This window comes from Montipora capricornis, chromosome 10, assembly GCF_036669925.1.
Source record: "Montipora capricornis isolate CH-2021 chromosome 10, ASM3666992v2, whole genome shotgun sequence".
In the NCBI taxonomy this organism is placed as follows: domain Eukaryota; kingdom Metazoa; phylum Cnidaria; class Anthozoa; order Scleractinia; family Acroporidae; genus Montipora; species Montipora capricornis.
In genome coordinates this window covers 20,126,366-20,153,748 of record NC_090892.1, presented here as the reverse complement: position 1 = coordinate 20,153,748, position 27,383 = coordinate 20,126,366, and the positions used below count along the sequence as shown (strand labels likewise).

At 38.5% G+C, this 27,383-nt stretch overlaps 2 protein-coding genes across 3 annotated transcripts in view; one reads left to right on the top strand and one right to left on the bottom strand.

The window, feature by feature from the left end:
• The first annotated feature begins 393 nt into the window (after positions 1-393).
• On the top strand, positions 394-1,761 carry LOC138019600 (transcription factor sox-3-like). The gene has a single exon (XM_068866459.1). It carries the CDS (start codon positions 660-662, stop codon positions 1,356-1,358), a length of 699 nt encoding a protein of 232 aa, XP_068722560.1. The 5' UTR covers positions 394-659; the 3' UTR covers positions 1,359-1,761.
• An 8,434-nt stretch (positions 1,762-10,195) lies between these two features.
• The window catches only part of LOC138018386 (NADP-dependent oxidoreductase domain-containing protein 1-like), a 29,577-nt gene continuing 12,389 nt past the window's right edge, over positions 10,196-27,383 (bottom strand). For both annotated transcript variants that reach the window (XM_068865003.1, XM_068865004.1), the window contains 9 exons: positions 20,267-20,332; positions 20,138-20,183; positions 17,981-18,042; positions 17,700-17,759; positions 16,869-16,938; positions 16,528-16,627; positions 13,445-13,567; positions 12,117-12,242; positions 10,196-10,544 (listed from right to left, as the gene is read on the bottom strand). In XM_068865003.1, the coding sequence (XP_068721104.1) occupies positions 10,505-10,544; positions 12,117-12,242; positions 13,445-13,567; positions 16,528-16,627; positions 16,869-16,938; positions 17,700-17,759; positions 17,981-18,042; positions 20,138-20,183; positions 20,267-20,332 (693 nt within the window). In that variant the 3' untranslated portion in view covers positions 10,196-10,504. The remainder of the gene's footprint in view (positions 10,545-12,116; positions 12,243-13,444; positions 13,568-16,527; positions 16,628-16,868; positions 16,939-17,699; positions 17,760-17,980; positions 18,043-20,137; positions 20,184-20,266; positions 20,333-27,383) is intronic.

The window sequence follows — 27,383 nt, the reverse complement described above, 5'->3', positions numbered from 1 at the left end:
ATTGAATACCAAAATACAAAAGTTCAAAACAAAATCTATGGGAAGTATCAAAAAATAGTTAAGGCCATTTGTACAATGCAAAAAATATTATTGAACCTGGCGGAGTGCCTTCCTTATAAAAAAATAAAAAATAAAAAATAAAAAAAAAACGACGTACTACACTTTCTCCGAAATTGTTGCTTAATGTTTCGAACTGACATTTGGGTTTTCTTTTTTCAAAAAAATAATAACTTTATGTACTGTGTAACAGTTAAATAGCTGCTTTGAGCAAAGTTTGAAGGACATTAAAAAGCTATTGTTTTCTCCTAACCAGCTGTATTTCACATCCCCGCAGCTGACCTTAGAGGGTTCATCTCCCGCTCAAAGTTGTATAAATAATTCAGAGGCTCATTGAATTTATTGTTTAGACTCTCCTATATCAAGTACCGAGAAATGATGCGGCGTTAAAACGTCTGTGCCTTTGCGTTGTGCACCAACCGATGATAGAAGCGGAAAGCAACTGGGTTTTTCATCCCTCAACTATTTTTGCCTAGGGTGGTTGACCATTTGTCAGTTATTGTATTGACACTTGCTCCGAGGTGAAAGAAAAAACGAGACCAAAACTTTTTCTGCACGCCCAACGCACGAACACGGTAAAGCCGCCAGGTACAATATTCAACATGGCAGAGTCAGATGAGCATATTAAACGCCCGATGAATGCATTCATGGTGTGGTCTCGCACAGAACGCCGTAAGCTTGCTCTCAAATACCCAAATATGCTGAACTGCGAAATAAGCAAACTCCTTGGAGCAGAATGGAGTCGCTTGAATGACGAGGAAAAGAAGCCCTTTGTGATGGAAGCCAAGCGTCTGCGATCCATTCACAGTCAAAAGTACCCAAATTACTCGTACAAGCCTCGTCGAAGAAAGAACAAAGGAGGGCGAAGCAAGGACACGTACACCACGTTTGGTTACAACTCCAATTTCGAAGCAATTTCACCACGTTTCAGCTACCCAATGCATCACTACCTTAGTCCGCATATTCCCTCCCCGTACAGCGAAGCATTTGTGCTGCAGCCGTTTGTTGGGGCCTCCAACGCTGCTGCACCAAAACGTTCATATCTTCCAAGCTGCCACACCGGTATTCCAGGCCATGGGCAAGATCCTCATTTGTCATCTAGTGAGTACCATCATAGCTCTGTTCCAGTAGCGTTACTTTCTCAAACTTCAAGCTATCCAGCGCACTTGCTACCTGAACGAGCTTCCGAGAAGGCATCCGTGTTCTCAGCCTTCCAAAACTCTTATCACAAGTCCTACTATGGACATGGACAGTGCCATTTGGCTAGTCAAAGCCAGCTCGGAGCAAACAATCCTCGGTAATCACAACGGTATGCCAAGACAAATAAACACTGGCTTGTGAGGACTGAAAAAAAATTCTTTAATTTAACAAGAAGCCTTTGGAGGACATTTGAGGGCAAAAATTTGAATTATGTCGAACACTTTCACTTTATTCAGTTTGAATATTATTCACTTTACGACAAATTTCTTCCACTCTATAAATAATCAATTCATGAATAGAGAAAGCGTTGAACTCTGTTGTACAAATGTTGTCGTTCATGGTTTTGAAAAGTGCTCAATGAACCATAAATGTTTTTAGTATACACTTAATAAAAAAAAAATTCTCGACACTCATTTATCTCATCCACCAATGTAATCACCGCGAAACGAACGTTGTAAGCATGTTTAAAGCGTGCCAAAAAGATAATAAAGGTGATAAGAAAAATGACACTACCTGTCTTTGTCAAAACATGTACCAGAATTTCTTTCATGCTTAAACAATACAGCAACCAACACCTCATACATTTTACAAAACGTGAGTGAAATTTTCAATCGAGCCATTTAAAGCAGATCAGATTTAATTTATCCTATCTGTAAATATGAGAAGGGGCACCGCTAGGACATTTTGGCAGTTACGGCATGAAAAAGAGCATTTATGGGCAGATCGTCTTCAAGACTATAACCTCGTACGAGTTGTTACTAACTCGGTGTTTCATACTACGCAAGTAGTTGTGAAGGCAAGTTGGTTTGTTTGTAATATTCAATTTTTTTTTAAGTGGTCAGTAGCTTGTTTCCCTAGAGAGAGAGAGAGAGAGAGAGAGAGAGAGAGAGAGAGAGAGAGAGAGAGAGAGAGAGAGAGAGAGAGAGAGAGAGAGAGAGAGGGAGAGAGAGAGAGAGAGAGTCCACTCTTTTCCACGATTTTATCAAAATGCATAGCGGTATTACTCCATGCTCCATGATCTGCTTAAAAAGTTTAAAAAAGCCTTGTCCAACTTGGCGGTCACAAACTGGATTCCTTCGAAAACGAAACTGAACGAGAAGACACCCCATAGAATAAACGTCCACTTTTCCATCGCGATTTCATGTAGTCAGAGAGAGGCTTTTGCTGCGACAGCTAAAAGTTGCTATCGAGAATTTCGTGGACACTACACACTATATCGAAATTTTCAGACCGCAAGTGTTTCAAGAAATCGAGTTGTATCTCCTTCTAAAATAAACGAAAAAGTATTTGAGCCATACACCTTTTAAAGATTTTCCAATATTTATCTAGCTTAACTTCCGCTCTCCCTTTTGAGGAGAACAAAACCTGAATAAACGGCCTTTACTTCAAGTATTTCGTTATTTGATGCTTAAAATAGCAAATAAATGAATATACATATAAATAGTAACTTTGAGGAGGCAGATTGTTCACCAATAAAAAAAACACATCCACTCCTCCGAAAGGCTGAAATGTGCCAAATAATAAATTCAGCTTTTGTTTATCAACCCAAAACAAAAGAGGAAGCTCAAAAGCACGGTAAAACGTATAAGTAATGTTAAACAGGCCAAACCCTAATATGTGTATGGCCCGGAAACTTGAAACCGATAATCATCAACTAAGATTGCACCTTGTTTATTGCAAAGAATTACAACAGTAATTCATGCTGCTAGCAATTAATATCGCCATTTAAGATTCCAGTTTGCAGACAAACAATAATATTTTGTTTGAAATATTGTTCTATTCTCAAATTTGAATGATTGTAGATTTTAATACATTCTAGTTGAACAAGTGAAAATTGATCAACGGAAAAAAAAAAAAGATTCCTTTAGTCGTGTGGTATTATTAACGGCATCGGGTGGGATATTTGCAATTCGACATCTTGAAAACACCTGCTTCGGCATGCGGTAAAAGGTTAGAATTCAAATTTTTCTTGAAACACCGCACGCAATCGACTTTCTTAGGCATTTTTTCCTGAGGTTTTGGTTCCCTAAAGTTTCAGTGTCGTTTTCACTTCATCTGAATTTTCATCGCAATATCCCGCATCAAGCTTTCCAACAAGTGAATTTTATGACATGCAATGGAAATTTTGATATTCGACACTGTAGCTACCAATATGAAAGACCAAGCTGCTTTTGTCTTTTTCAAATATCTATCTTTAAATTCAATTTTTAAGTTACCACGGAAGTAGTAGCTTCAATAGGTGTATTTACCCAAAAGGGTTTAACAGTGGGGATTAACATTAATGCGGCAAAGATGGTTGATTGAATGTCATTCTCTTTGAGCATTGATTGTGCTAACTTGGCTCTCTAAGCCGCCAAGGATCGTTCCCTTGAGTTAACTATATCGAAAATCTGGGTTACTCCTTCGTCAGACTCACACGCAAACCACGAAACAGGATTCTTTAACAATATTTCGATGACCAACATAATGGGTTCTTTTTCTCCTCGAGAATTGAGGGCAAAAAAAGAGATTTATGAGGTGGTGAGACAATAGGATATTCCAAATAAAAATGTTCTCTAGAAATCGAAATAGTCTGAAATGTCTGAAGAATTCATTTGTTAAACGTCGCTTTTGGCTTCTATAGCCCCACAGGAGGTGCTCTCCAATTTTGGAACAATTTCAAAGTGACCAATGGCGATACTTTGCGGTTTCAATTGGCTTGTTTCATAGAATAAAGAATTCTCGTAAATCGCAAAAGATAAGAGACAAATTAGTAACAGGTAGAATCTTATATAAGACCTTTTAACTCTAAACTTCATTGATAAAAGAAAACTCTTTGTAATTTGATGCCAAGATATCGGCAGTCTCCTCCCTCTCCAGGTTTTGATCAAGTGGAGCTTTACCACATTTCATTTCTTTCAAAACTATTTACATAAAAAAAACTGCTATATTGGCTTACACCCAGGTATAGAAACTTCTAGTATTGAATTTAAAAACAATTTTTTTTAAAGTAGCACCGTGATGGCAAGCCGAATTTAAAGCGTGTTCGAATAGATTGCTCAATAACACAAATATGCATGACATAAATTAGAAATTAAGGTTTAACAAAGAACTTAGCGCTTCCAACTTTGGAGGGGCCTGTTCGAACATGCTGAGGTGCGGGGTGAACAAGAAAAAGAGCCGGGTAAGTGGTGGGATATGGCAGAATACGGATTTCTCCAGGACCGTGCAGAAAATGCACCACGGAGTATTCCCTATCAAAAGCTAAAGTGTATATATTCTCATCAGTTGGGAATAGTAGTGGTTTTAGAGAACAGTTAAGACCACAGCTTTTAAATGGAAAATACAATTTCCCCTTGCTGTCATCCCGAGTACGTTTTGTCTTTTGCAATTATCCTCTTCGTTAATCCTTTAGTTCAATTTGTCTTTTATGCATTTTGGGGATAATATATTTAAGAAAATTTTGATAGGGATAACAAAATGTTCCCTTACACTTTCCTCTCTACTTCAACATCATTTGTGTGTGGAAATCTCCCATCCCTTGGATGGCACAGTCGCAGTCGTCAGACCACACGTCTCCCACCAATGTGGCCCGGGTTTGATTCCCAGACTCGGCTTCATGTGTGTGTTAAGTTTGTTGGTTCTCTTTTCTGTACCGAGAGGTTTTTCTCCGGGTACTCCAGTTTTCCCCCCTCCTCAAAAACAAACATTTGATTTGATTTGTGCTGATTTGAGTTTACAGCGTTTCGAGGGCCACCCTAAAAACCAGTCTGGTGTCTTTTTTTTTATTTCTTTGGTAGTCACAAATGTGCATACCCCACGGATATTGAATTAAGCTCCGATCGGGTGACTTTACTTTTATACCCTTCAGCATAACCAAACTTCCCTGCAGAGATTAGAACACATACTTTCCCCGACCTTCACGATTATTTGCGAGCACGTTAGACCACTCCACCACCGTGACGCACTTCCATTACCTAGATGGAAGCAAGCATTTAGTATGGAATGCTTCCGCCCACCATGATTGACACAGTATTAAACTATTCCATGAAGTGGACAGATGCTTTTTCTTTGAGAAAACCAAGCTTTAAAGGTAAGGAAATTTTCTACGTTATTTCTAGATCTTGCTTCGTACTTGTGTGTTCCACTGTGTTCCACTGTGAACATTATTTTGCATAGAACGAATACTTGATTAGAAGTATTTTGCATAGAACGAACACCCCAATATTTCTCGGGAACCAGTTTGTTCAGCCGTTTTGACGTAAAAAGAAAATTAAAAAATTGCTTTCAACAGCCAAACAAAATAGGACTTACATCAACGATTGTGATCTTTGTGTTAAATTCGAACATGTATCTTGTCGAACTTTATAACAACTGAAAGAAAAAAAAAAGCAAACTAACAAAAACCCGATGTCTTGCTGTCATTTTGCCACAGATGCATCCTTTGTTTCGTGAGTTGTCAGTATTAAACACGCAAGGTAACTTGATCACAGGTGGCCGCGAAAGTCGATGCCACTTTCGATTTTGCGATTTTACTTGTACGACCTAAAGTACGATAGAAAAAGTGGAGGTAACAAAAGTCTCCCCAAAATGTTTTTCGCTGATGGTAACTTGTTATATTCATGGCACAAAAATTATGATATTTTCATTTCGCAAATTTTGTTGCTGATGGCAAATTGTTTTATTCCTTCTGCTCTCCTTAAAAAACAACATATCAATATTTATTTACTTTTGCGTCAATATTTGGTTTGCATAAAGCAGGCTAACAAAATATGTACCTTGCTTGGTTCGCATTTTCGTGCGTTCCTGACAGCAAGTCGCATATCTTGACGTCCCCCATCCAGATCCAGATACAAACCCCGTCGGGAAAGGGCATAACTTCAGTGAACATTGGTCCTGGAAAGCTGTCAGAAGCTCAGAGTACACGCTTAAGCTTGTGGTTGAAAAGAAGTTGTAAATGATCAACATGTCAGCCTTGAAGCCAAATGTTTCTCGGTTTCCTTTTATTTTCTTCAATCTTTCTGGGTTTAATATTTCACCGAACCACATGTCTTCTCAGGGGGGTATTAAGCAAAAATATCTACCATGCCACTGTAAAGCCCGTTACACACGAGCAATTTTTCCTTGACAAGTGTCATTGACAATGTTCATATGCTCATGTGTATGAACGACAAAATTTTTTTGACAAGTTTTGCCTTGACAAGTTTTATTTGCTGGTGTGAACGAATTAACAAGTTTTCTTTGACAAGTTTTCTCTGTAGCCAGCAATACAATTACACAGCGGAAGACAAAAAAACAACCTCGGGGCGCCAATTTCGTTTTTTGATCATGGCTCACGCTTATTTGACGAGAGAAAAAAAGGTTGCTGGCTTGTGGTCTGGGTTGTGCTTTACTCATGCAATATGAGCACTCGAAAAGACATACGAATCGGAGGTGGTGGGTTCGCCCTTGGGCAGCGTAAAGACGACGTCAGTCTCAAGGTTTTGCAAGCAATTTAGTGCGAGAACTAAAAGAAAAAGATGAGGGAAATTTTCACAACTTTTTCCGGTCACTACAATACGATATTCTGAACATACTTGCTAATAGACGTATGCGATGATGTATGGGTTGTTTAGTTAATGTTAACGAAACATACTTCGATTTACGTTGCAGTATGGATGCCACTTTGTTTGGTGAATTTCTGGAAAAGGTTTAGCCCTACATCACAAAGCAAAACACCACTATGCGTGATTCCATGTCTGCACACGATAAACTGTGTGTCACTCTACATTTTCTGGCCTCTGGGCAAACATATACACGACTGAGATATGCCTTTCGTATGCCTGTGTCTGCAATTACTTAGTTTATTCCAGAGGTGTGTCAAGCTTTGTATGATGTTCTGAAAGAGGAGTACATGAGTGTGCCATCCTCAAGATCCCAGTGGTTACAGGTGGCTGATGAATTCGAGTCCAAATGGCAGTTCCCCCGTGCAGTGGGAGCTATTGATGGAAAACACATATATGTTAACGCCCCACCTAACACTGGCTCTGAGTATACAAAAAACAATTTAGTTTTGTCCTGTTAGCAATTGCAGATGCAAATGCACAGTTTATTTCTTTCGATTTGGGTTCAGCGGGCAGTCAGTACGATGGTGAAATTTTCAAACATGGTAGTCTGGGGGCAATATGTAAATCTGAATACTTCCCTCCACTAGACAAGGTAGTGCAGAGTGGAGTTTCTGATATTCCCTTTTTTATATTAGGCGATGAAGCATTCGCAGTGGATCAAAATCTCATGAAGTCATATCCGCATAGAACTGCCATAGGTGATGAAAGAGTTTTCAATTATCGTCTTTCCAGGGCAAGAAGAGTAGTAGAAAATGCATTTGGCATACTTTGTGCTAAGTTCAGAGTATTACTACGTACCATGGAATTAGATGTTTCAAATGCCATGCAAGTTGTCCTAGCATGCCTTGTTCTACACAATTCTTTATGACAAAAAAAAGGCAGAATCTATTGTCCCCCAGGACTTCTGGACAGTGAGAGTGAAGTGGCCACTGTCACACCAGGTGGGTGGCGAGACCTAATAGATAATTCTACTGCTGTTACAGACATGATACCAGCTCCAAATGGGAGGTCATCAACCCAACAAGCCAGAGAAGTACGAGAACTTCCAAAAGAATACTTCTTTTCCGAAGGAGCTGTAGACTTTCAGTGGGCTAGGACTGAGTGACTTTTTCCCCTGCAATTTGTATTTTGTTTTGAACTTAATTATAACAATGGCCTGTAAAAGAGTGGTATGATTATCAAGTTGTTTGTCACACTTCTGTAACACCCAATAAAATATTGTTACACTTCTGTTTAAGTGTGTTAAAAGCCAAAGGCAAAATAAACAAACAGTTATATAAGAATACATTCAACTTTCTGGAATATCAAATGTAGCACAATGCAGTTAGGTTCACAAGGAACCTTTTAATCATGAAACAAGTAGCAGACTAAAAGTTATGGTAATTAGTGCCATGGCCTTCATATGTATTGATGCAGGTATATAAATTTGAAGCTGCTGCAGGCTTGGAGGCTTGCTGTTGCATTGCATGTTCTGTTGTTTGAAATATAGCTGTTTGAACAGCATATTTTGCACGACGTTGCAAGTCCTCACTTTTTATTGCACGCATAGAATTGGCAATATCTTTGCCAAATACATCCCATTCATCATCTTCTATGTAGGAGCTGGCTGATCCTTTGGCTAGCTCACTTAAAGCTGATGCCGCAGTGTCCATCCACTGTTCATTTCTTTTCTTTTTCTTTGGTTGCTGACTGATTGTTGCAGCGTGTGGGCTCGTCTTATGTTCTGCTTCATCAAGATCACCAGTGGAACTGCTACTTGGTGTACTAGGAGATTCATATGACGGGACATTGGAAAGGGTTGTATGATTTGACACAATGACATCTTCTAGGACAGAACATTCTTCAAAATGCTTCCATTTAGGGACATATAAATCACTTGTACCAGTTCCAGTGCCCTCGGACTTCTTTACTTTTCTTAGTTCTTCTCTATAGATAGTTCGCAGACTCTGGATTTTACCTTAGAGCAAAATTAAAATTATATATGTTGCAAACACATCATTCATTCATTGATGATTATTTGAAATGAAAGGCAATTGCGATACATGAAAGTCACAGTAGTTTTATCTTTTAACGTGAAACATCTATTCTCTTTCAATAAAGTACATTTATAATGGTTGCAAGCTCTCTGATAAAGATACGCAGTCTTCAAGCTAACCTTTCAGCATGGCAACATCTAAACCAGGAACTTTTCTCTAATTAATAGCTGAAAAAAATTGACAAGTCTGTCTTTACACACCAGCAAATAAAATTTACGATACCAAAACAATATCGTGTACTATTAGAGCTACATATTACGCAAGGACAACTTGAATCTCCTGAAAAAAACAAAACGCAGCTCAGTTGACAGTAATGGAAAAAAACAGTGTCACGATTCTGCACTACCACACGAACACAATTCTCTATTTTCGAATTCCCCATAATACACTTTGTTTGCCCCCCAAATTTTGCATAAACCATTGTTTTCAAATGCTCTTGGGACTATGCAGTGTCCCCATGGGGAATTCGAAAATAGAGAATGCGTTCCTAACCCCCCCCCCCCCAGCCAAAAATCCCGTATCCCTATAATTTTTTTTAACTTAAATATACCGTATCCTGATCGCTTCTCGGCCTTTTGGCTAAGATTAGTTTCTCAGCCAAGGGCTACGGTCAACTACCATTGTATTACGTACGGTACTTTTTTCAGTGCCGTAAGAGGCAGGCACAGAACAGTTTCGGCTGTTTGTTCTCTCGAGAAGCGATCACCAGGGTATTTTGGTTTCGGTTTTGATAGTTTTTTGTTCAGCTCGAGTGTAGAATCATGACGAACTTTTGTACTTTCTGAGAACTATTTACTACTTGTAGCTTTTGTTGAGTTTTGAATCGATGATAGAGAGAGTTTTACTTAAAAGGCCTGAAAAACTACAAGGAATCTATAGATCACAGTTGACCAAATACCCCAACATCCAAATGTACCTACAGAAAAAATCTATTGCCCCTTCCAGCAGACTGGCTTGGGTGGTATGACCCAGAAAAACTAATTGCAAATAATTGCAGTGGAAAATATGGATAAATTATTCCAGAACAAGTTCAATTTCATGTCTCTCTTAATGCAGTAGAAGATATTGTTGTTATATTTAAACATTTTTTAAATAAACTGTTCTCCGATTTGTTTGGGGGAATTCTACCAAACAGACCTAAACCATACTAATCATCTCTGTGTATGACTGCAGCTTTACTGGGTTGGCTAATGGTGCTTGAAAAGGTGCTTAAAACGTTTCCATTTCCATGGACCTGTGGAGCATTTTTGGCCTTGGCTCCATCTAACCTCAGGCGAGGTGAATAAATCTGGGAATAAAAACTTCGGCTTCGTCTCGGTTTTTATTAACCGATATTCACCTTGCCTTTGGTGAATAACTGTTAATACATTTAATATACATCAAATGTAATATACATTTTCACCATACGAAACGTTTGAATTTACTTTTTGCAGCTAAATAAACGTTTAACTAAGAGACGAAAATGACGTTTAGTGATAAAACACAAGAGTGTGGAATGTTTAATCGTTGGCAATAAAAAAATATATAACAAGATATTAAATAATAAAACTCCACACGTCTCTTGCAAACATTCACAAATGGTCAAAAACAACATTGATGGGAAATAGACAAGAGTTGAACAGTCTTTTAAGACATCTTCGTCGGCACACCTTTCCAGTACTGGAATCTAAAAAAAATAGAACGGATCGTAATAACATTAATTTTCCACTTTTGTATAATTGACCATAGACTGCACAACCAGCAGAATGACCAAAGCCGCTAAAACAGTATTATATATTAGTCCTTACAAACCCCGACGAAATCACTGAGAAAATGAAATTGACAGGATGACAAATGAATAAAGCACGAATGAGCCATTTGCGAAGTCTTCCTTCACAAAGCAGTTTAATCAAAATGCAAATTATTTCACTTGCCGCCAAAAATGAAGTCTTATACATCCAAGGCTTAAAGCAGACAAGGCTTAAAGCAAATGTAACATAATGATGATGCTCTTTACTACTAAGGCCGACTGAAAATACTCTGACAAGTTCCCGGGGGAAGGGAGGGGGGGGGGGGCACTTTAGGAATTTCTGGGTGGGGATGTGCCGCTTGGACCCTGGAACGCTTAGCTTATACCAGAGCTACTTCAGCTGAATTTTGCTACCCTATACTAGAGTAAACTCCCACCGATTTCCGTCTAAATTCCGATTCTTGACAGTTAATAATATCCAGAGGTGTTTCATGATAGCCTTTTATTGACACTGTTGAGGCTGAGTTAGGTAAACTTAAACTTTGCCGATTTTATTTTTTTACATTATTAACTGGGAATTTCTGGTTTCCTTAGTCTTAATAAAATCTTCAACCGACTGGTCAGTTTCGTGAAAAAATGGTACCCTATTCTAGACCGAAAGGCTATGATTTATATAAAAATTTGGTATATCAACGGAGTTGATAATGTAAATTGACCACCGTAAAGAGATTCTAAGAGATTCTTTTAGAATCTCTGTACGGTGGTCAATTTACATTATCAACTCCGTTGATAAACCAAATTTTTGTATACTACTTCCCCACCGACGCAGCACCACAGTTTCTTTAGAAACTACCCCTTCATATGATTTATATACTCTATCCTGGAGTAAACTGCTTGAAAACCATACCCTTGACAGCGGCACATACCTATATAGTCCATATATGGCAGTAACTCCCCCGGGGCCAGGTTCTAGTGGCAAGCAAATGTTACCAAGTGGCTCTTTGTTCTCAACACGCAGAGCACAAATATATGAAAAGGAAAGTAGTTTGCCAAAGCAGTCAGGTCTTGACAGTAAATACGTTAAATGCTATCATGCTGAATGACCTATTTGCCATTTGTAAAAACTCAAATCAGTACAAATTGATTAGAAACATACGTCTGACTATCAAATCTGGTTTGGTTTCTTAAGAAACTGGTGCTGCATCGGTGAGTGAGAAGACAAATATTTTGGTATCAAACGATTCGATAGATAAGTAAATTGACCTCCGTGTTGAGATTCGGAACACTGGGCAGTTTCCAAATATTAAGACGGTGGTCAATTTACCATTTATCGTCAATTTACGAAGCCTCGGATTTATAATCAAAGCCAGTGTTGTTTGTGTCAACCAGGTCTACTATTCCATGATTTTAACTCTTTCCAATCTTCTTAGTCATACAACACAATATGAATGATAAAAGAACTTAATGTTGGGATTACAGCAAACTATATGTACTTTAAAGTGTACTTACTTATCGAATACGGCCCTGTATCTCTTGACAAACATTCTTCTTAGGCTTCCGTTTGGATCGAGCAGACGTTCTTTAAGTCTGTTCTGACTGGCAGGTACATTACCGAGATCGAAACGTGGGAAGACCCTGTGCCGAGTAACGAGGAACGAGAAATACGAGTGAATGTGATTCAAGAATAACATTGTCCTCAATAAGTCTTTTAGTGCCAATAAATGGCACGATCGCGAAACGATTTTGAGAGTCACTTAGATTAGTATTAATTATTCTTAGCAGTAGCAGTAGCAGTAGCAGTAGCAGTAGCAGTAGCAGAAGAAGAAGAAGAAGAAGAAGAAGAAGAAGAAGAAGAAGAAGAAGAAGAAGAAGAAGAATATTAGTCGAGATGACTTGCACGTCATCCTTTAATGACTTTTATAATAATGTCCCTTCTCATATAAGGCATACAGGTGTGGGAGGTTGCTAGGCAATCAAGAGCCTTGCCATATGGCTATGTAACACACACTGTCTCTGTTCTCGATCTGCTGGATGAGTTTGATAGGAAATTATGAGATAAACTTTGTTTAATGTTAACAATCCACCTTAAGATCTGTTATCACAGAAGAGGCTGAGGGGATTGCGGCAGCGTGGCTACCAGTATATTTTGCCTGGAGTGATGTTTTGTGAATAGCTGCCTTTTTAAATTTAAGAATAAAGAATGACGTTTCGACGGCTCCATGCCATTCAAATAAAAAACTTTAGGTGAGTTCAAAATATAGTGAAATGTACGTGTGAAGGTCTCAGTGCAAATTATTAATACGAGAAAATAAAATAAAATAAAATTCCACGCGTGGTGCGCTTGAACTGTCAAATAAAACGTTTGGCTTTAATGGAGTCAGATTGAGTGTTGGTTTTTTTGTTTTTGATGAAGAGAATTTCATAAATTAAACAATCCAGCTTCCTATAGATAGTGTTGTAGTGTTAGTTGCTTATTTATTCTTCTATACTTCCCTATGTGACTTTGAAAGTTTGTTTCAAATATTTTTAGCCATTTAAAACAATTATTAATAGACGAGATCCCCTAAAAGAATCTTCTTGGCAAGTATTTAGAGGATAAATATTAAATGGCCGCTTGGGGATACGGATTTTATCTTCGAGTGCTGATGGTATCTCTCACGAGTTACGCGATATTCTAGCACGAAAAGTGACCACCAACCACAAACACGCATGTTGCGTAACGTAACGAAAGACAAAAATAATATCTTCACTGCGCGCGGTGAAGATACACTGTTTTTAAGTAAAAGGAAAATCCTAGTATTTTATTAGTATTCATATATAATAAAAGAATGTCTTACTGCTTGTCTTCTGTGCTGTCGTTTAATACAATTGTGCCTTCGTCACATTTGATGTCGTCAAGAGATATTCCGTCGTTAGGGTCGTCGGTAGGACCTAGGCCAAACATGATAGTGTTGCACAACCTACAAGAGAGAAAAAGAAGTTACGTAAGAGATTTTGAATGACGGTTACGCCTCCTCCACATGTAAGATTTTGCTCCAGATTGCCAGCAAATGGAAAACGTCTGAAAATGACAGAAACGTGCTTGCTACATGTACCAGCTCGTTAATTTTCTTGTCACTCACTGGCTTAGCTCGTGGTATCGCGCAACTGTTTAAAGGATCAAGACAAAGAATAAGACAATTTCCATGCATTTAAGAGCTTTGTTTATATTACTTAAACGTTTTGAGGAAGCCTCTGGGCTAAAACTTAATGTCACGAAAACGAAAGCAATCTGGGTTGCCAGGTGGGTTGGGTCCCTTCAGAACTGTGAAGATAAACCACTTGGAATTATATGGAAAACATGCGTCAATTTTTTAGGTGTTTTTATTACATATGATGTACAGCTTCTAGTTGAGAAAAACTTTAAGAAAAGGTTGAAAAAACAAATGAGATTTTAATAAATTTGTGGAAGTCAAGAGGTTCGCCAATCATGGAAAGGTAAACATTATCAAAGCAATTCTTCTTCCTAAAGTGATATATCCCAGCTCCGTGATTTGCACCCCGTCTAAAGACGTGTTCACACTCAACGTTTATTATGATCAACTGAAGTATATATCAGGCTATCATACTCCATTCAATTTTATTCAATTCTGGTTCTGTTCACATCTGCGAAAATTCAAATACAATACGCAGGGTAACCTCGCAGTGTGAGACAAAATGGCGCCGTATCGCGTGGCTGCCACAATTATCATCACCATCATGTGCTTGAGGCGAGAAGAGAACCAAGGATAGCTTCCGAGAATAGAAGAAGACAAATCCAAACCTTCGCTCCATAAAGCGATTAGAAGTTTCATCTGCTCATACCACCACGTGCTCGCCATTCTGTTCAATTACGCATTGTAATTACTTCAAACAACCCCCAGGTGCGGGTTTAACAAAATCAAATTTTCTAGCAGGGACTGGTCTCAGGAAATATGCTCCTTTCAGACTGCGGGTCAACTTACCCAATTTTAAGGTGATCTTTGATTTGGATAATTTTAAATGTTACAACTATTATTATTATTATTATCATCGTCATCGTCATCGTCATCGTTATTATTATTATGATTATTAATATTATTATTATTACTATTATTATTACTATTATTATAAAACAAAATTTGGATATACCAAGCAAATGGGGTAAGTTGACAAGAGAATAATTTAATTTAACATGAGCAAGTTTCAGCGGCTTTCCTGTTGCCATTGAGGGTGACCAACGAACCTTACTTATGTTCCTTTCAACATAAAGTGTTAAATTCCATCCTGTACACGAATGACCTGCCATGTAAAATAGGTTACATTTCAATTCGAACTGCTATTTTGTCACATCAGGCGACAGAAACTATATCCCATATTTGGTTGTTCTTTTTCGAACGCTTTTTGGAATGAGGTCAATGACAACATTCTAAATAAACGGAAGAGTTGGGGAGGGCTCTCGCTCGCTTATGGTGATGTTATAACAGGGCTCTTAAAGGAGGAGTTGGATATAATTAATTATATAATAATTAGGAAAATCATATTTGTATACTTGCCGACGTAAAGGATTTAAACCTTCCTTTTATTAAGCCACTTCAGAATAATTTTGATAAATAAGAACATATTTATTTCAAATTAAATCAAATTGATTTGTTAAAAAAATGGAAGAGGTTTGAGAAATAAAATTATTTGTTAACTAAAATAGAAAGCTGTATTATTAACATTATCAGGTTAAGTCGGTGTTAAAATAAGTAGCAACTATAAATTGTGATAAGTGGTCAGCGAAATGCTAAATCGCCTTTCTAACTCCTTCATTTCTTGCACACTCACGGACTAGTTTTTATCGTCCATAAGAGTAGGAACGTAAATTTGACCAAAGCAACGAACGTTGATCAACATTTAGCAGCTACTAGTGCTTCTTTATCGCATTATTCTGCAAGAAATCTCCTTAACCACTTTCGATTCTATCAAAGAAGCAAGTCCCCGTTTAGACGTCACTCTGGTCATTTCCTAAAACTATACTTGACGCAGGTTCGATTTTATAGCGATATCTGATTGGCTCCCATGAAGTCGCATCGTGTATTGAGTTTATTTACAATTATTTCAGCTCCTGAGAGAGATCTGCTACCAATTCCCGCACCATAAGAAAGCTTTATTGTGCGCGTTTGACCAACTTGAAGAAAAAACGGCTGGTGAAATTCTGGGGCATTCTGACCTTCAGAATTTCGAAACTTGCGCGCTGGTTCGACAACTACTTGTAAAGCCAATATTTCGCCGAAATACCGGCCAGGAACTTGCTCAGGCCCATATGGCATTTTCATGCAAAAACAATTTCTCCCTGTTGTTGATTTATACATGATTTCTTTGCTCGATCCCGTCTGACTGCTACGGTCTGGCGCTTGGTAAAATAATCAAAGAACAACGCGAGCATATATCTTTAGCTGTAACCTAACCCTTGCCCCGCTTAAGTGGCCACCAATCGCAAATACATTTCTTCGTTGAGATAAATCTATTTAACCATTGTCAAAACGCTCTGCAACATTCACTTCGAAATTCCAATTTTTGGTGCGCCTTACAAGTTAACAAAACCAGAGGTAGTTAATGTCTGCTAGTGAGACATGGGCCTTATTTCTAATATTATGCCCTAAACCGCTACGCATTACATGTATAAAAATTTCTTTGAAAACTGTGATGCAAAACAGCTTATGACGTCATCTCACGGACGGATCCACGCCTTTTATCAGCTCGACCGTCGGACTGTCAATTTTGTCAACTTTGCACAACTCATAGATGGCCTTTCAGAAACGAAAATCGCAACCATTTAAGGTAAAATACATGCATTATGGTGCTGAAATTTGATTTTTGCGGAATTTGAAAATAAGGTTAGGGCACATTAACACTGAGTTCTCCGAATAATCTTTACCGAACGGTTTCTTCTTTCTCGAGTTCCATGTCCGTGCACATGTTGAAGAATATGAACACTGCTAATTCCGCCCATTCTTCTTTGGTGCGTACGATGGCGGCTGTGAAGCAAAAAAAAAAAAACACCTGCTAATCTAAAGGTAAGATTGGTGTTGACTAGGGCAAGTTTACAGGAAAATGTTGGCAAAAAAGGGGAGAAATACAAGAAATAAGATGATAGGAATTATAGCCAAGAGATGGGGAAACTCGGTGGATGATTAGGTAAATGGACAGGAGGAATAATGGCATGGAGGGAACGGAAGAGTGAAAGAATGTAAGGTACACCTGTGTGTACCAACTTACAGTCCTTGGTAAGATTTAGAGGACACGTGACGTCACACTTGGAGGAATCTTCGCGAAGGATTTCGTTAATCTAAAACAAACCACGCGGTCTTAAATTAAAAGATTGATAATAGTAATGATAATAATAATTACAATGATGATAATCATGGATAACATCAACGTCAAATATAATCAAAATGATAATGATAATAATTGGAGAAATGATAATTTAAAAGATAAAAAAATTTAGATCCGTCAGAATTGACATTATTGTCAAAGACCGAAAGAAAGAAAAAACGTGCCTGGTAATTGATGTGTCTATCAACACCAGCAGCTGCCAATTTACGATGAAAAGAATGATAGCAGGAAAATCTCACTGAATGTAAGTAACAAGGGTAGGTACTACACCAAAAAAGAACACGGAAAACACCAACGAAGTGTTCAAACCAAACAAACGTCGTGCTTGGATTGCGAATTACATGCAAGCAGCAGATATAGTCACAAAAATGGTGATGACAATATAACCACAAACAATCAATAAACAGTAAAATAAAAAGAATTTTTTTTAGAGTTCAGTTCATATTATAGTTAATTTCCCTTTTTCGCCTTTGCGAAATTACTTTTCTCTGTTTTGTAATATGTGCTTTTTGAACGTGCAAATAAATTTAAAATCTTATGCATCAGTTGGCCTGATGATGATGATGATGATGATGATTCGAGATAATGACGGTGATCGTGATCCAAGACGACGACAAAGTCAGTTTTAGACAAAAATAAAGATGAGGAGCAAATTACGTTAATCCGACGCTTATTGACCAATGGGAGCAAGACATGAAGATGTACAATACTCACTTCCCCGCCCGTATTCCATTGGTTGTAAGACTCGTCATCTGCTCGCGGTGAACTCCACGACTTTAATGGCAATTAAGGCAAATATACATTTTTTTTTTTGCCCCCAAGAGTAAAATGGGGAAATAAAGAATCGAAGATTGAATCAAATAGTGCTTATATCATAATGAGTGCGCAAATACAAAGCCTATACTACGAAGAAAGAGGATTGTTCATACATGTAATTATTGATTGTCAAATACCGTCAAATAACCGAACACAATCAGCAAGGACTTGAAGGATACGAATTCAGGTTTGATTACTTGATTATACTCCAGAAGTTGGCATATTTTCTTCAGTGGTGTTCCTGTGTAAAATAAATGAAGCTCAAGAGTCGCGAAGGAATTGTGAACCTGGCACACACAGCAATTTATTCTACTCTTGCACGCGTCCTAAAAGGGGACACTACTTACAGGACTCAACTCAAATCCTCGATTGACGTGTTCTATTGGTCGCTCTCAGTTCACCCAATCTCATCATCCAACAAAAGGAAGCCGCATCAAATGTAGAGCCCTTCAAAACTCATTAATAATTCATGAGCGAAACAGCCTATCAGATCGCCGAAAAAAGTCACCTGCATGACCTTTAAAAACCGATCAAACACTCCTTATTAGCATTATTATATAAAGCATGGTAATAAGGCACAGCTTGTTTTTCTTGTAACCTTGATGTGTCCTCCTTTCACAATTTGAACATTTGTTCCGACTCTAGAGCGACATGGTTTTTATAGAATATGTTTGACTGAAGCCGTTCAATAAAGTCGCAAGTCATGTTTTATCCGATCTAAAACCATTCAGCTTTGGTTTAAAACCCGATAAAACACTCCACCGTCTACGTTACTTTTCAAGTGCTCTACCAATTGAGCTACGAAGCCAACTATTGGAGTTGGTCAGTTGGCGGGAATAATAAATAAATACGCAGAAGATGGATATGCAGTATATGAAGTAGAGAATACACGAGTTTCTTGTATTCTGTACTTAAAATAGTTTAAAGTTCCACCTAAATTTCTCTTCAGATTCAGTTTTTCTTGGTTTGAAAATTGCGACTGAAGAAAGCATGAATTATTTCATCTTCTATATACAACGCCGCGTCTCAATAATTAAAATCTTACGCTATCCGTCCTTATTTCGCGCTGCGTTCCTATACGCATCGCAGAAGCAACGTCTCTGCACTATATACAAGAGCAGGAGCCCATCTGGAGCGTGCAATTTCCATACAGCGTCTGTGAAACGGCGTTTTCACAAGTAGGTTTATTTTTAGACTAGCCCTTCCCGCGAATTAGGTCAAAAAACAAAGGTAGTTCCGGTTCGGTGACCCTATGACGTCAGCTTAATTTCTTGTAACTGGTCATCGGGCTCCTGTGGGAGTCTCATTTGCGGGAAATTCAATCTAAAAATAAATCGGTCTGTGAAAACGCCGTTACACGAACACAGTAGAGTTGTAGGGTCCGGGTCATGGGTTCCTGACAAGAGCCAATAACAAGGTCCACATTCTAATACACCCAATCAACAGAAAGGTCATAAGATCATTAACAAGAAAACAACTTAAAATGGGCCAGTTGCCTGGTTTGCGGTATCAAAACCTACAGGTTTCCATGGTGTTAAACGCTGGCTAGCGCTTACTATGCTTCGAGCAACCGGCCCTTTACATGTATTGTATTTAAACAACAACAAGAAACAAAACAAGGAAAATTGACAATGCCAGTGCCATCTTCAATTTATCTCGAAAATTTGGCTTTATCTAAAGTAGCAAACCGCAAGCGTCAATCCAAAAATACTAAACATACTTTCAAACTTAATTACCTTAAAGTGGTACTATGATCAAAAAATCATTTCCTTTTTTTCTTGAGATTTTGAAAGCGTGTTCGCTTATCACCTAACTAGCAAAATTTTGAGCTTTGAGTTTATCCAAAGGCTTTTTCTTTTGGGTGTAAGTTTTGGATTTCACGGTCCGCAATTACTCACGTTCAAAACTGACCGATTGGACATCAGAGGGCTGGATCTTGAGAAAATGACGTCATTTACTCCCTAGCTTAAAATTTCAGCGTGTAAACGCAATTTATTATATATGCAAAACACGGGTTTAAAAGTCTGAAAGCCCGAAACTCCCGTGCTGCATATTAATTCAGCCGCGTACACAAGCATTGCATTCTTAAACAAGGGAGTCTTTGACGTCATTTTCTCCTCGATCCAGTTCTCTCACGATTTTAAAGTTAGTAATGGCGGACCAATAAATAAGAAAATTCCAGTCAAAATAAACAGGTGTCTTTTTTAAATCAGAACTTAAAACTTGGGTCAGTTAGTGTTTAGTTAACGTAGTTTTGAAATTCAAAGAAAAAAGAAGAATTATTTTTTTGGTCGTAGTACCACTTTAAATCACACGAGAATTACATCGACACTCACCTCCAATTAAAACATATGCGGGGCATATCAAGTGACCTCTGATTTCCTAAGGCAGATAAGAGAAAAAAATGAAGTAACTTGCTTCAACGGCGTGCGGAAATTCCATCTTTTCCCTTCTCGTGAGCCTACCTTGGCCATTGTTGGAAACTGGGACGGTAAACAACACAGGAACAGAATGTGCACTGTTGAGCATACCTAAAAATAAGCCAACGTACTGATTAAGTAATGATCCGTGTAAGGTGGATAGCAATTTCCTTTGTTATGCGGCAACGGGGCTTTCCCCACATAGGAATGTTATCATTTTTACACAGAGAATGCATAAAGCTACAGGGAAGCCGTTAACGCAATAAAATTCATTTACAGCCCACTTTGAAAGGATGTTTTTTGTGTTAAAAGATTTTGACCAATCACAAGAGTTGAAAACAAAAGCCAAGAAACGTTTACAATTTTACATGTTCCCCACATACGATTTCTGTGGAATTAATTTAAACTGAGACCAGATGAAAGATGGCAGATGGTTGGAAAGTAAGGATGAATATAATACTGCTTTATGAAATCTTGTTAACTTTTGCTGTTTAAGCCAATCAGAAGTAAGTACAGACAATAGAAAAGTTATCACCTTTTTGCATACCAATGGAATTCCAACATGTTCGTTGCCGTTGTTGCTATCTTTCTTATCTGGACCGTTTCTTAAAGCTCAAATTAAGTAATTTTGCAGGAGTAACTTCATGTTATACCGAAACAGATGTCCTTGGAGACCACTTGACTATATGACAAAGTCATCGCAAGGCCATATAGGAAGAACTTTAATATAGCAAGGGAAAGGCGGATCAAATTGATCAAGTTCGCTCGATCGATTTCTGTTTGGTCAAACTTCACCCCTTCGTTCGTTCGTTTTTTGATTATTCCGAGTTCGTTTCGCTGGCTTCTCGAAGCTGGCTTCTTGAAGCTTCAAAAGTATGTGAATTGCTTTGGGACAGTTTTGCGTTTATTGTCTGCCAAGATCCTGGGACAGGTTCGCAGTCACTGTCCGTATAAGAGAAAAAAAAGAAAGACGAGGGGCTCTACTCAAACTACTACGTTTGGGCCATAAGATCTGATTTTCCTAATCTGGTTTGAAGAGATACCTCAAGCCACGATAATAGGGCCACATACGGGAGAAAATAAGACGTGTCTTAAATAGGACGCGAACTGCACCATTTATACGTTTGCGTCCTACATAAGACGCGAACTTCTCGTTTAAACGGTTCGCGTCTTTCTTGGTTATTTAGCATTATAAATCTAGCACGCCCTCGAAGAATAACTGTTAATTCACAGTTACCACCTTTGTACTTTTCATCCGCAAAGTTGCGAAATGAAAACCCTTTCAATTCAATTGAATTAAAACAAAAAATAACTTACACCGGCGCTTGTCACGCAGTTATCAAGTTGTTCCGCGATTGCCAGTTCCCGGCAAAGGATGAGGAACTGTTTCTCCTCCACCAAAGTCCAAGTGTTTCTCTGTTTTGTTGGTGTTTTTGAGCCTGACTGGGAAGCCAATTTGTAGCCTGGGTGACTCGTCAACAAAATGACGATCTTTTTACTGTCGTCACGCATGTGACAGGCATGCGCACTTATAGTTCACGTCTTATTTAGGACGCGAAACCATTTATATGAGGACGTTCACGTCTTATTTAAGACGCGGACAAAATAAGAACAGCCGAAATTCTGTTCCAAGATAAGACGCGTCTTATGCAAGTGGCGTCTAAAATAAGACGCGAACGCTTGTTTTGTACCATTTATACGAACAGTTCGCGTCTTAGTAAGGCGTCTTATATAAGACGCGTTTTATTTTCTCCCGTATAAATGGCCCTATTGCATCGATGTTGTGAGAGACAAGAAATCTCGCAAAGCCAACCATGCATGTGTTTTTACAGTTTTTAAAGCTCCATAGAAAATGTTCTGAGAAAGTAGCATGCATGAATTGAAGTTGCAACAAGTACAGTGAAACCCCGCCTTACGACCACCTCAGTAATACGGTCAGGCCATCTTTTTTTGGCCCAGCAAAACGGCTATACATTCTCTTATAGAAAACCATCGTTAATGCGGTCACCGGTTAATCCGCAATTTAAATCCCAAACAGTAGAATTCACTATAATCTCACCCTGTTAATACGGCCACTCGCGCTAAATTAAGAAAACCAAAACGCCTGTGACATGTCTATTTCATTGACCTTTGCTATTTACCACTGTAATCGAATAGCCGATTTACTTTTAAAAGTACTGGCAGTAACACCCAGTAAGGGCCCGTACGCACTAGGCTGACAAAAGCTGTTTGGCTCAACCAAAAATCGCAACAAAAATTGATTCAATTATTGTCGTTATTCTCCTGTACTATCATTTTCGAATGTTCGGCATCTTTCCTTCATTTATGGTGTAAGTTGGTCAAAAAAATAAGGAACATACGAAAGCTACGAAAAGGACATTTTTGTTTGTTTTTTGAAATATACGCTAACTCCTAGAGATAGTGAAGACTCGCTGAGCTCCACATTTTAAAACCACATTTTAATGCTTACTTCGTAAAAACTTCCCCGCAATACAATTAAAACGAAACAAAACATCGCCACAGTTCCGCGATGGTCGTCACGCAACGTTCTCATTTGCTCGTTATCGCAAAATTGTTCTTAATGTTGTTGCATCTTTATCGTAATATTGGATTCGATCCCTTGACGTCCGAATACAATTGGCTGTCGAGTTACCGTGCAACTCTGTTTTTACTACAAACCGTTTAACCCCGGTCCCCATTTTGGCTACTACCCCGAAGCAGGACGACGGCACCTTTAAAGTTTGGGATGGCTTGACAAAATTTGGTGGGAAAAAAAAATCACCGTGGGCACTTGCATCCCGGAAATTATGACAGATTTTTTCGCAAAATAAACAAAGATTTGGCCAGTGCGTAAGGGCCCTACAGCAAATTGCGAATGGATTAAGTCTTTGTGCTTTCATCAAAAACACGATTGATACTAAAGTATTTCGGTTAGGTAATTACGGCGGCCTTTGTTTTTAGAAGCATAGTAAGCTGGGCCTGTTCTTGTTTTGATTCTAGGCTCAGAACGTACAGAACACTTAACAATTTTAAGTATTTTGCTTACTGAGCGCAGTTTAAAGTACTTTGTACTGTACGTACATTCCTGCTGTTTATTAAAGAGACAAGACGCCTACAAGGGCGTATCCGTGGAATGCGCAAACAGTTAACACAAATTGTCCAGTTACAGTGAACTTCAACTACAAGTAGACTTCGAAAAATGGCGAAAGATTACCAGAAAGATAAATCTGTAAGGAGATACGGGATATTTTTTAAAGTAGGAACGCATTGTGTACCTGTGGTACAGTATCTTGACAGTGTTTTGTCTATAACTATCAACTGTGCTGCATTTTGTTTTTTCAGGAGATTCAAGTTGTCCTGGCGTAATATGTAGCTCTAATAGTACACGATATTGTTTTGGTATCGTAAATCATTACAGTGGCATAGTACATCTCTTTGCTCAATACCCCCTGAGAAGACTTGTGGTTCAGTAAAATACTAAACCCGGAAAGATTAAAGAAAATAACAGGAAACAGAGAAACATTTGGCTTCAAGGCTGACATGTTGATCATTTACAACTTCTTTTTCACCACAAGTTTAAGCGTGCACCCTGAGCTTCTGACAGCTTTCCAGGACCAATGTTCACTAAATGCGAACTAAGCAAGGTACATATTTTGTAAGCATACGTTATGCAAACCAAATATTGACGCAAAAGTAAATAAGTATTGATATTTAGTTTTTAAGGAGAGCAGAAGGAATAAAACGATTTGCCATCACCAACAAAATTTGCGAGATGAAAACATCATAAATTTTGTGCCATGAATTCAGCGAAAAACATTTTAGAATCTATGACTTTCAACTAAAGACGCCATCTTAAATTATGCCCTCTTTTGCAGCTTTTTGCTGGTTTGTAAACACCTTATACTTTAAGAATGATGTGTTCCACGCAAGAGGCTAAAATAATGGCTTTAACCACGAGCGCACAGGGCTTTGCACTGAAGGTTTGCATTTGAGCACTTGCACAACCATCTGTAGGCTTCCTTGCAGGAACTATAAATGAGCTCATAGCAGCTTTGCTGGGCTTGTGTAAGTGTTGGCCACAAAGGTTTCCATTGACCGTTCCTCTCCCATCCCCATTCGGCAGGACTTGGAAGCTCTGGAAGTGCTACGTGTACTTGACCCCAAACATGGCTACCTTGATACGATGCTCGGAGAATATGTTGCTTTAGAACTGCATGTTGGGGGAATCTTATCTAAACTACCGGAATGCATGCGAAAAAGTTGCCGTCTTGCCTTATCCACAGACTTGATGATGTTTCAAGTTGAAGACACCCCAAACATGCACGACTCCTAATTATCAAGATAGGAAATTCAAAGACCTCAGATTGGTTCATTAAGGCTTTCACACCCTGATATGAGTAAAGAGTGTAGAAAACAGGGCTTCGTGGCAGGTTTGGTGTCAGGGATAACCATTTCTTAGTCATATCATCAATGTGGTCTCCGTGATGCAGAACATTGATGAGTTCTTTAGCTTTTTAATTACCCATGGCTGCCTGAGAGTTTTCTTTCTCATCTAAGAGAATCTGACCCTCTCGTGTCACATTGCCCATGGCATTAGAAACCTCTCAAAAAGCCAAAGAACGCATCGATGCTCTCAGTCACGGAGACTACATTGATGACATGACTAGGAAATGGTTATCCCTGACACCAATGTACCCACCACAAATTCCTGTCTTCTACACTCTAATAAAGATCCACAAACCTAACACTCAATTTGGCTAGCCCAAGGCCTAATGTTGGTTTTTAGGCAAAGTGAGGGTTAGGGTTACTTTCAAAAAGGTAGAACAATGACCAGCAATGAGTGATCTGTGGAATGTGACCTGTTTTTCAGACCCGCTCCAACTTCCACCATGAAAATGTCAGCAAAAGATAATGCCATTTTTGTTCCCATTGCAGTTCCGTGTGCTGGTTTTTCTCGTTGAAATGGAAAGAATTTCTTTCAAGATAACTCTTAACATTTCTCTGAGAAAGTGAGTTGAAATCGGAGGTTTGTTTTCATAGAATGTTTCGTATGTTCTACATACAATGCAGATTCCTTCTTCCCGCGGAATGTTAGTGTAAAGGCTAGTAACGTCCATCGAGACAAGGATTGTGTCTTATTTTGATACTTTCATCTTTTCTATATAGAGTTTAAGAAATCTCTGGTGTTTTAGGCGGCGGGTCTAAAACACAGGTCACATTCCACAGGTCACTCGTTGCAGGTCATTGCTTTACCTTTTAGAAAGTAACCAAATTCTCAATTTGGCTAACCCTAGGCCTAAGGTTGGTTTTTAGGCCTAGGGTTATCCAAATTGAGAGTTTTGTGTTACTTTCAAAAAGGTAAAACAATGACCTGCAACGAGTGACCTGTTGAATGTGACCTGTGTTTTAGACCCACCGTATTTTAGGTATGAGTTTTGTTTTGGCAATAGACTGAAGTAGGTGATCAACAAATGATGAGATTCGTTAAGTAGGGCCTTCACAAACGAATATAATGAATGATAGGTCCGCGCATCGGACCAAAAATACTTTTAACGCTATAAACAAATGCGAACTCAGCAAGGTACAGATTTTGTTAGCTTGCTTTATGCAAAACAAATGTTGATGCAAAAGTAAATAACTATTGATACACAGTTTTTAGAAAGAGCAGAAGGAAGTTTCCGGAACGGTTGATCGAGAATAAAATATTTACGACATATCACATTTCAACCTTGAGTTTGAAAATTCAATACACAACATGATATTATAATTCACAAAGGCAGAAAATACCACAGAATCCTTTACCAGCGAAAAAGATATTGAAACAAACAACATATTTGCTCTTAGAGGCGAAAACCTCTTCCTATTTCATTGCGTGCGTGAAGACAAGAAACTCAATCGTGTCAAATTTAATACCATGTACTTCAGGTTTCCTGATGAACCTTTTCCTTGAATAACAAGAAAATGCTTTTTCTATTGCCATAAAAACTATCCAGTTAAGCTCGCATATCATAAAACATGATGAATTCATAAAGGCCACCTTTTCCAGGGAACAATTTTTTGAAGCAAACAACATATTTGCTATGAGAGGAAAAACCCCTTCTATTTCATTACGTGCGTGAAGAGAAGAAACTCAATCGTGTCAAATATCATCATCAGCGCAATATTGCAACAACCTAAATTTCAGGATCAAGCCGTTTCCATGAAGAACCTTTCCTTGAATAATGAGGCACAAAATAGACGACAAGCTTTCTTTCAAATAATTCTTGGCTGTCACATTTCCAATTATGTTTTTCCTGAAGACTGTGCAGAGTTGATCACAGATCCACGTAAAGTGTTCGATACGTTCTCTGTCTTTGTTGAACCCATAAGTTACCAGAGAATTTTCCATTTGGTTTCAGTGTTCTACCTAACAGCACACTTGGTAATATTTGAAATACAGCTCACTTTGATTTCGGCTCGACGGGCGATAGATTATTATCGCAGTCCATTACTCGTCGCTTTTAAGATTTCACCACCTGTATATCCAATTCACTTGCCATTACCCCGACTGGGTATATTGTTCAAAGATACCTTCATAAGGGTATTTTGTTCAAAGATTCACTAAAACGCCATTCGCGTTACATGACTTTCGACGCCATTGCCGGTTAAGTTGATCGTTCTACTGTGTCCACCAGTGAAATCTACGCATTTCCCACTACCCTCTCGATCCTAAGAAAATACGCGCAGAAGGCTCTATGCACAAAGACACCACTTAGCAGGGGAGTAACAGGCAAGACTTTAACCGACACGGCAAAAAAAAAGACAAAAAAGAAAACAAACAAACTAAACGAAGACCCCGACTGGGTTTGCCATACTGGCAACCCAGTAACAAAGATTGTGCCACAGGGGTTACCCAGATAACCTTGTGAACATGACTCTATCTGAAGTCAATTTTAGCAAAAGAATGTCGGCTCTACAAAGAAAAAAAATCGCCGTTTGTTACAGAATGTCACCCATCAGTGTGTAATCTCAAACATATTCTAATGAACAAATGGCATCTTAAATACAAAACTAGTCCTTACTAAGCGAAATCTTTAAAAACCCTCTCAAATTTCATATAAAAAAGGGAGGTCGTTGAAAGATGTACTCGTTAAAACAAAGCTCTGAGGTCTTTGAATTTCCT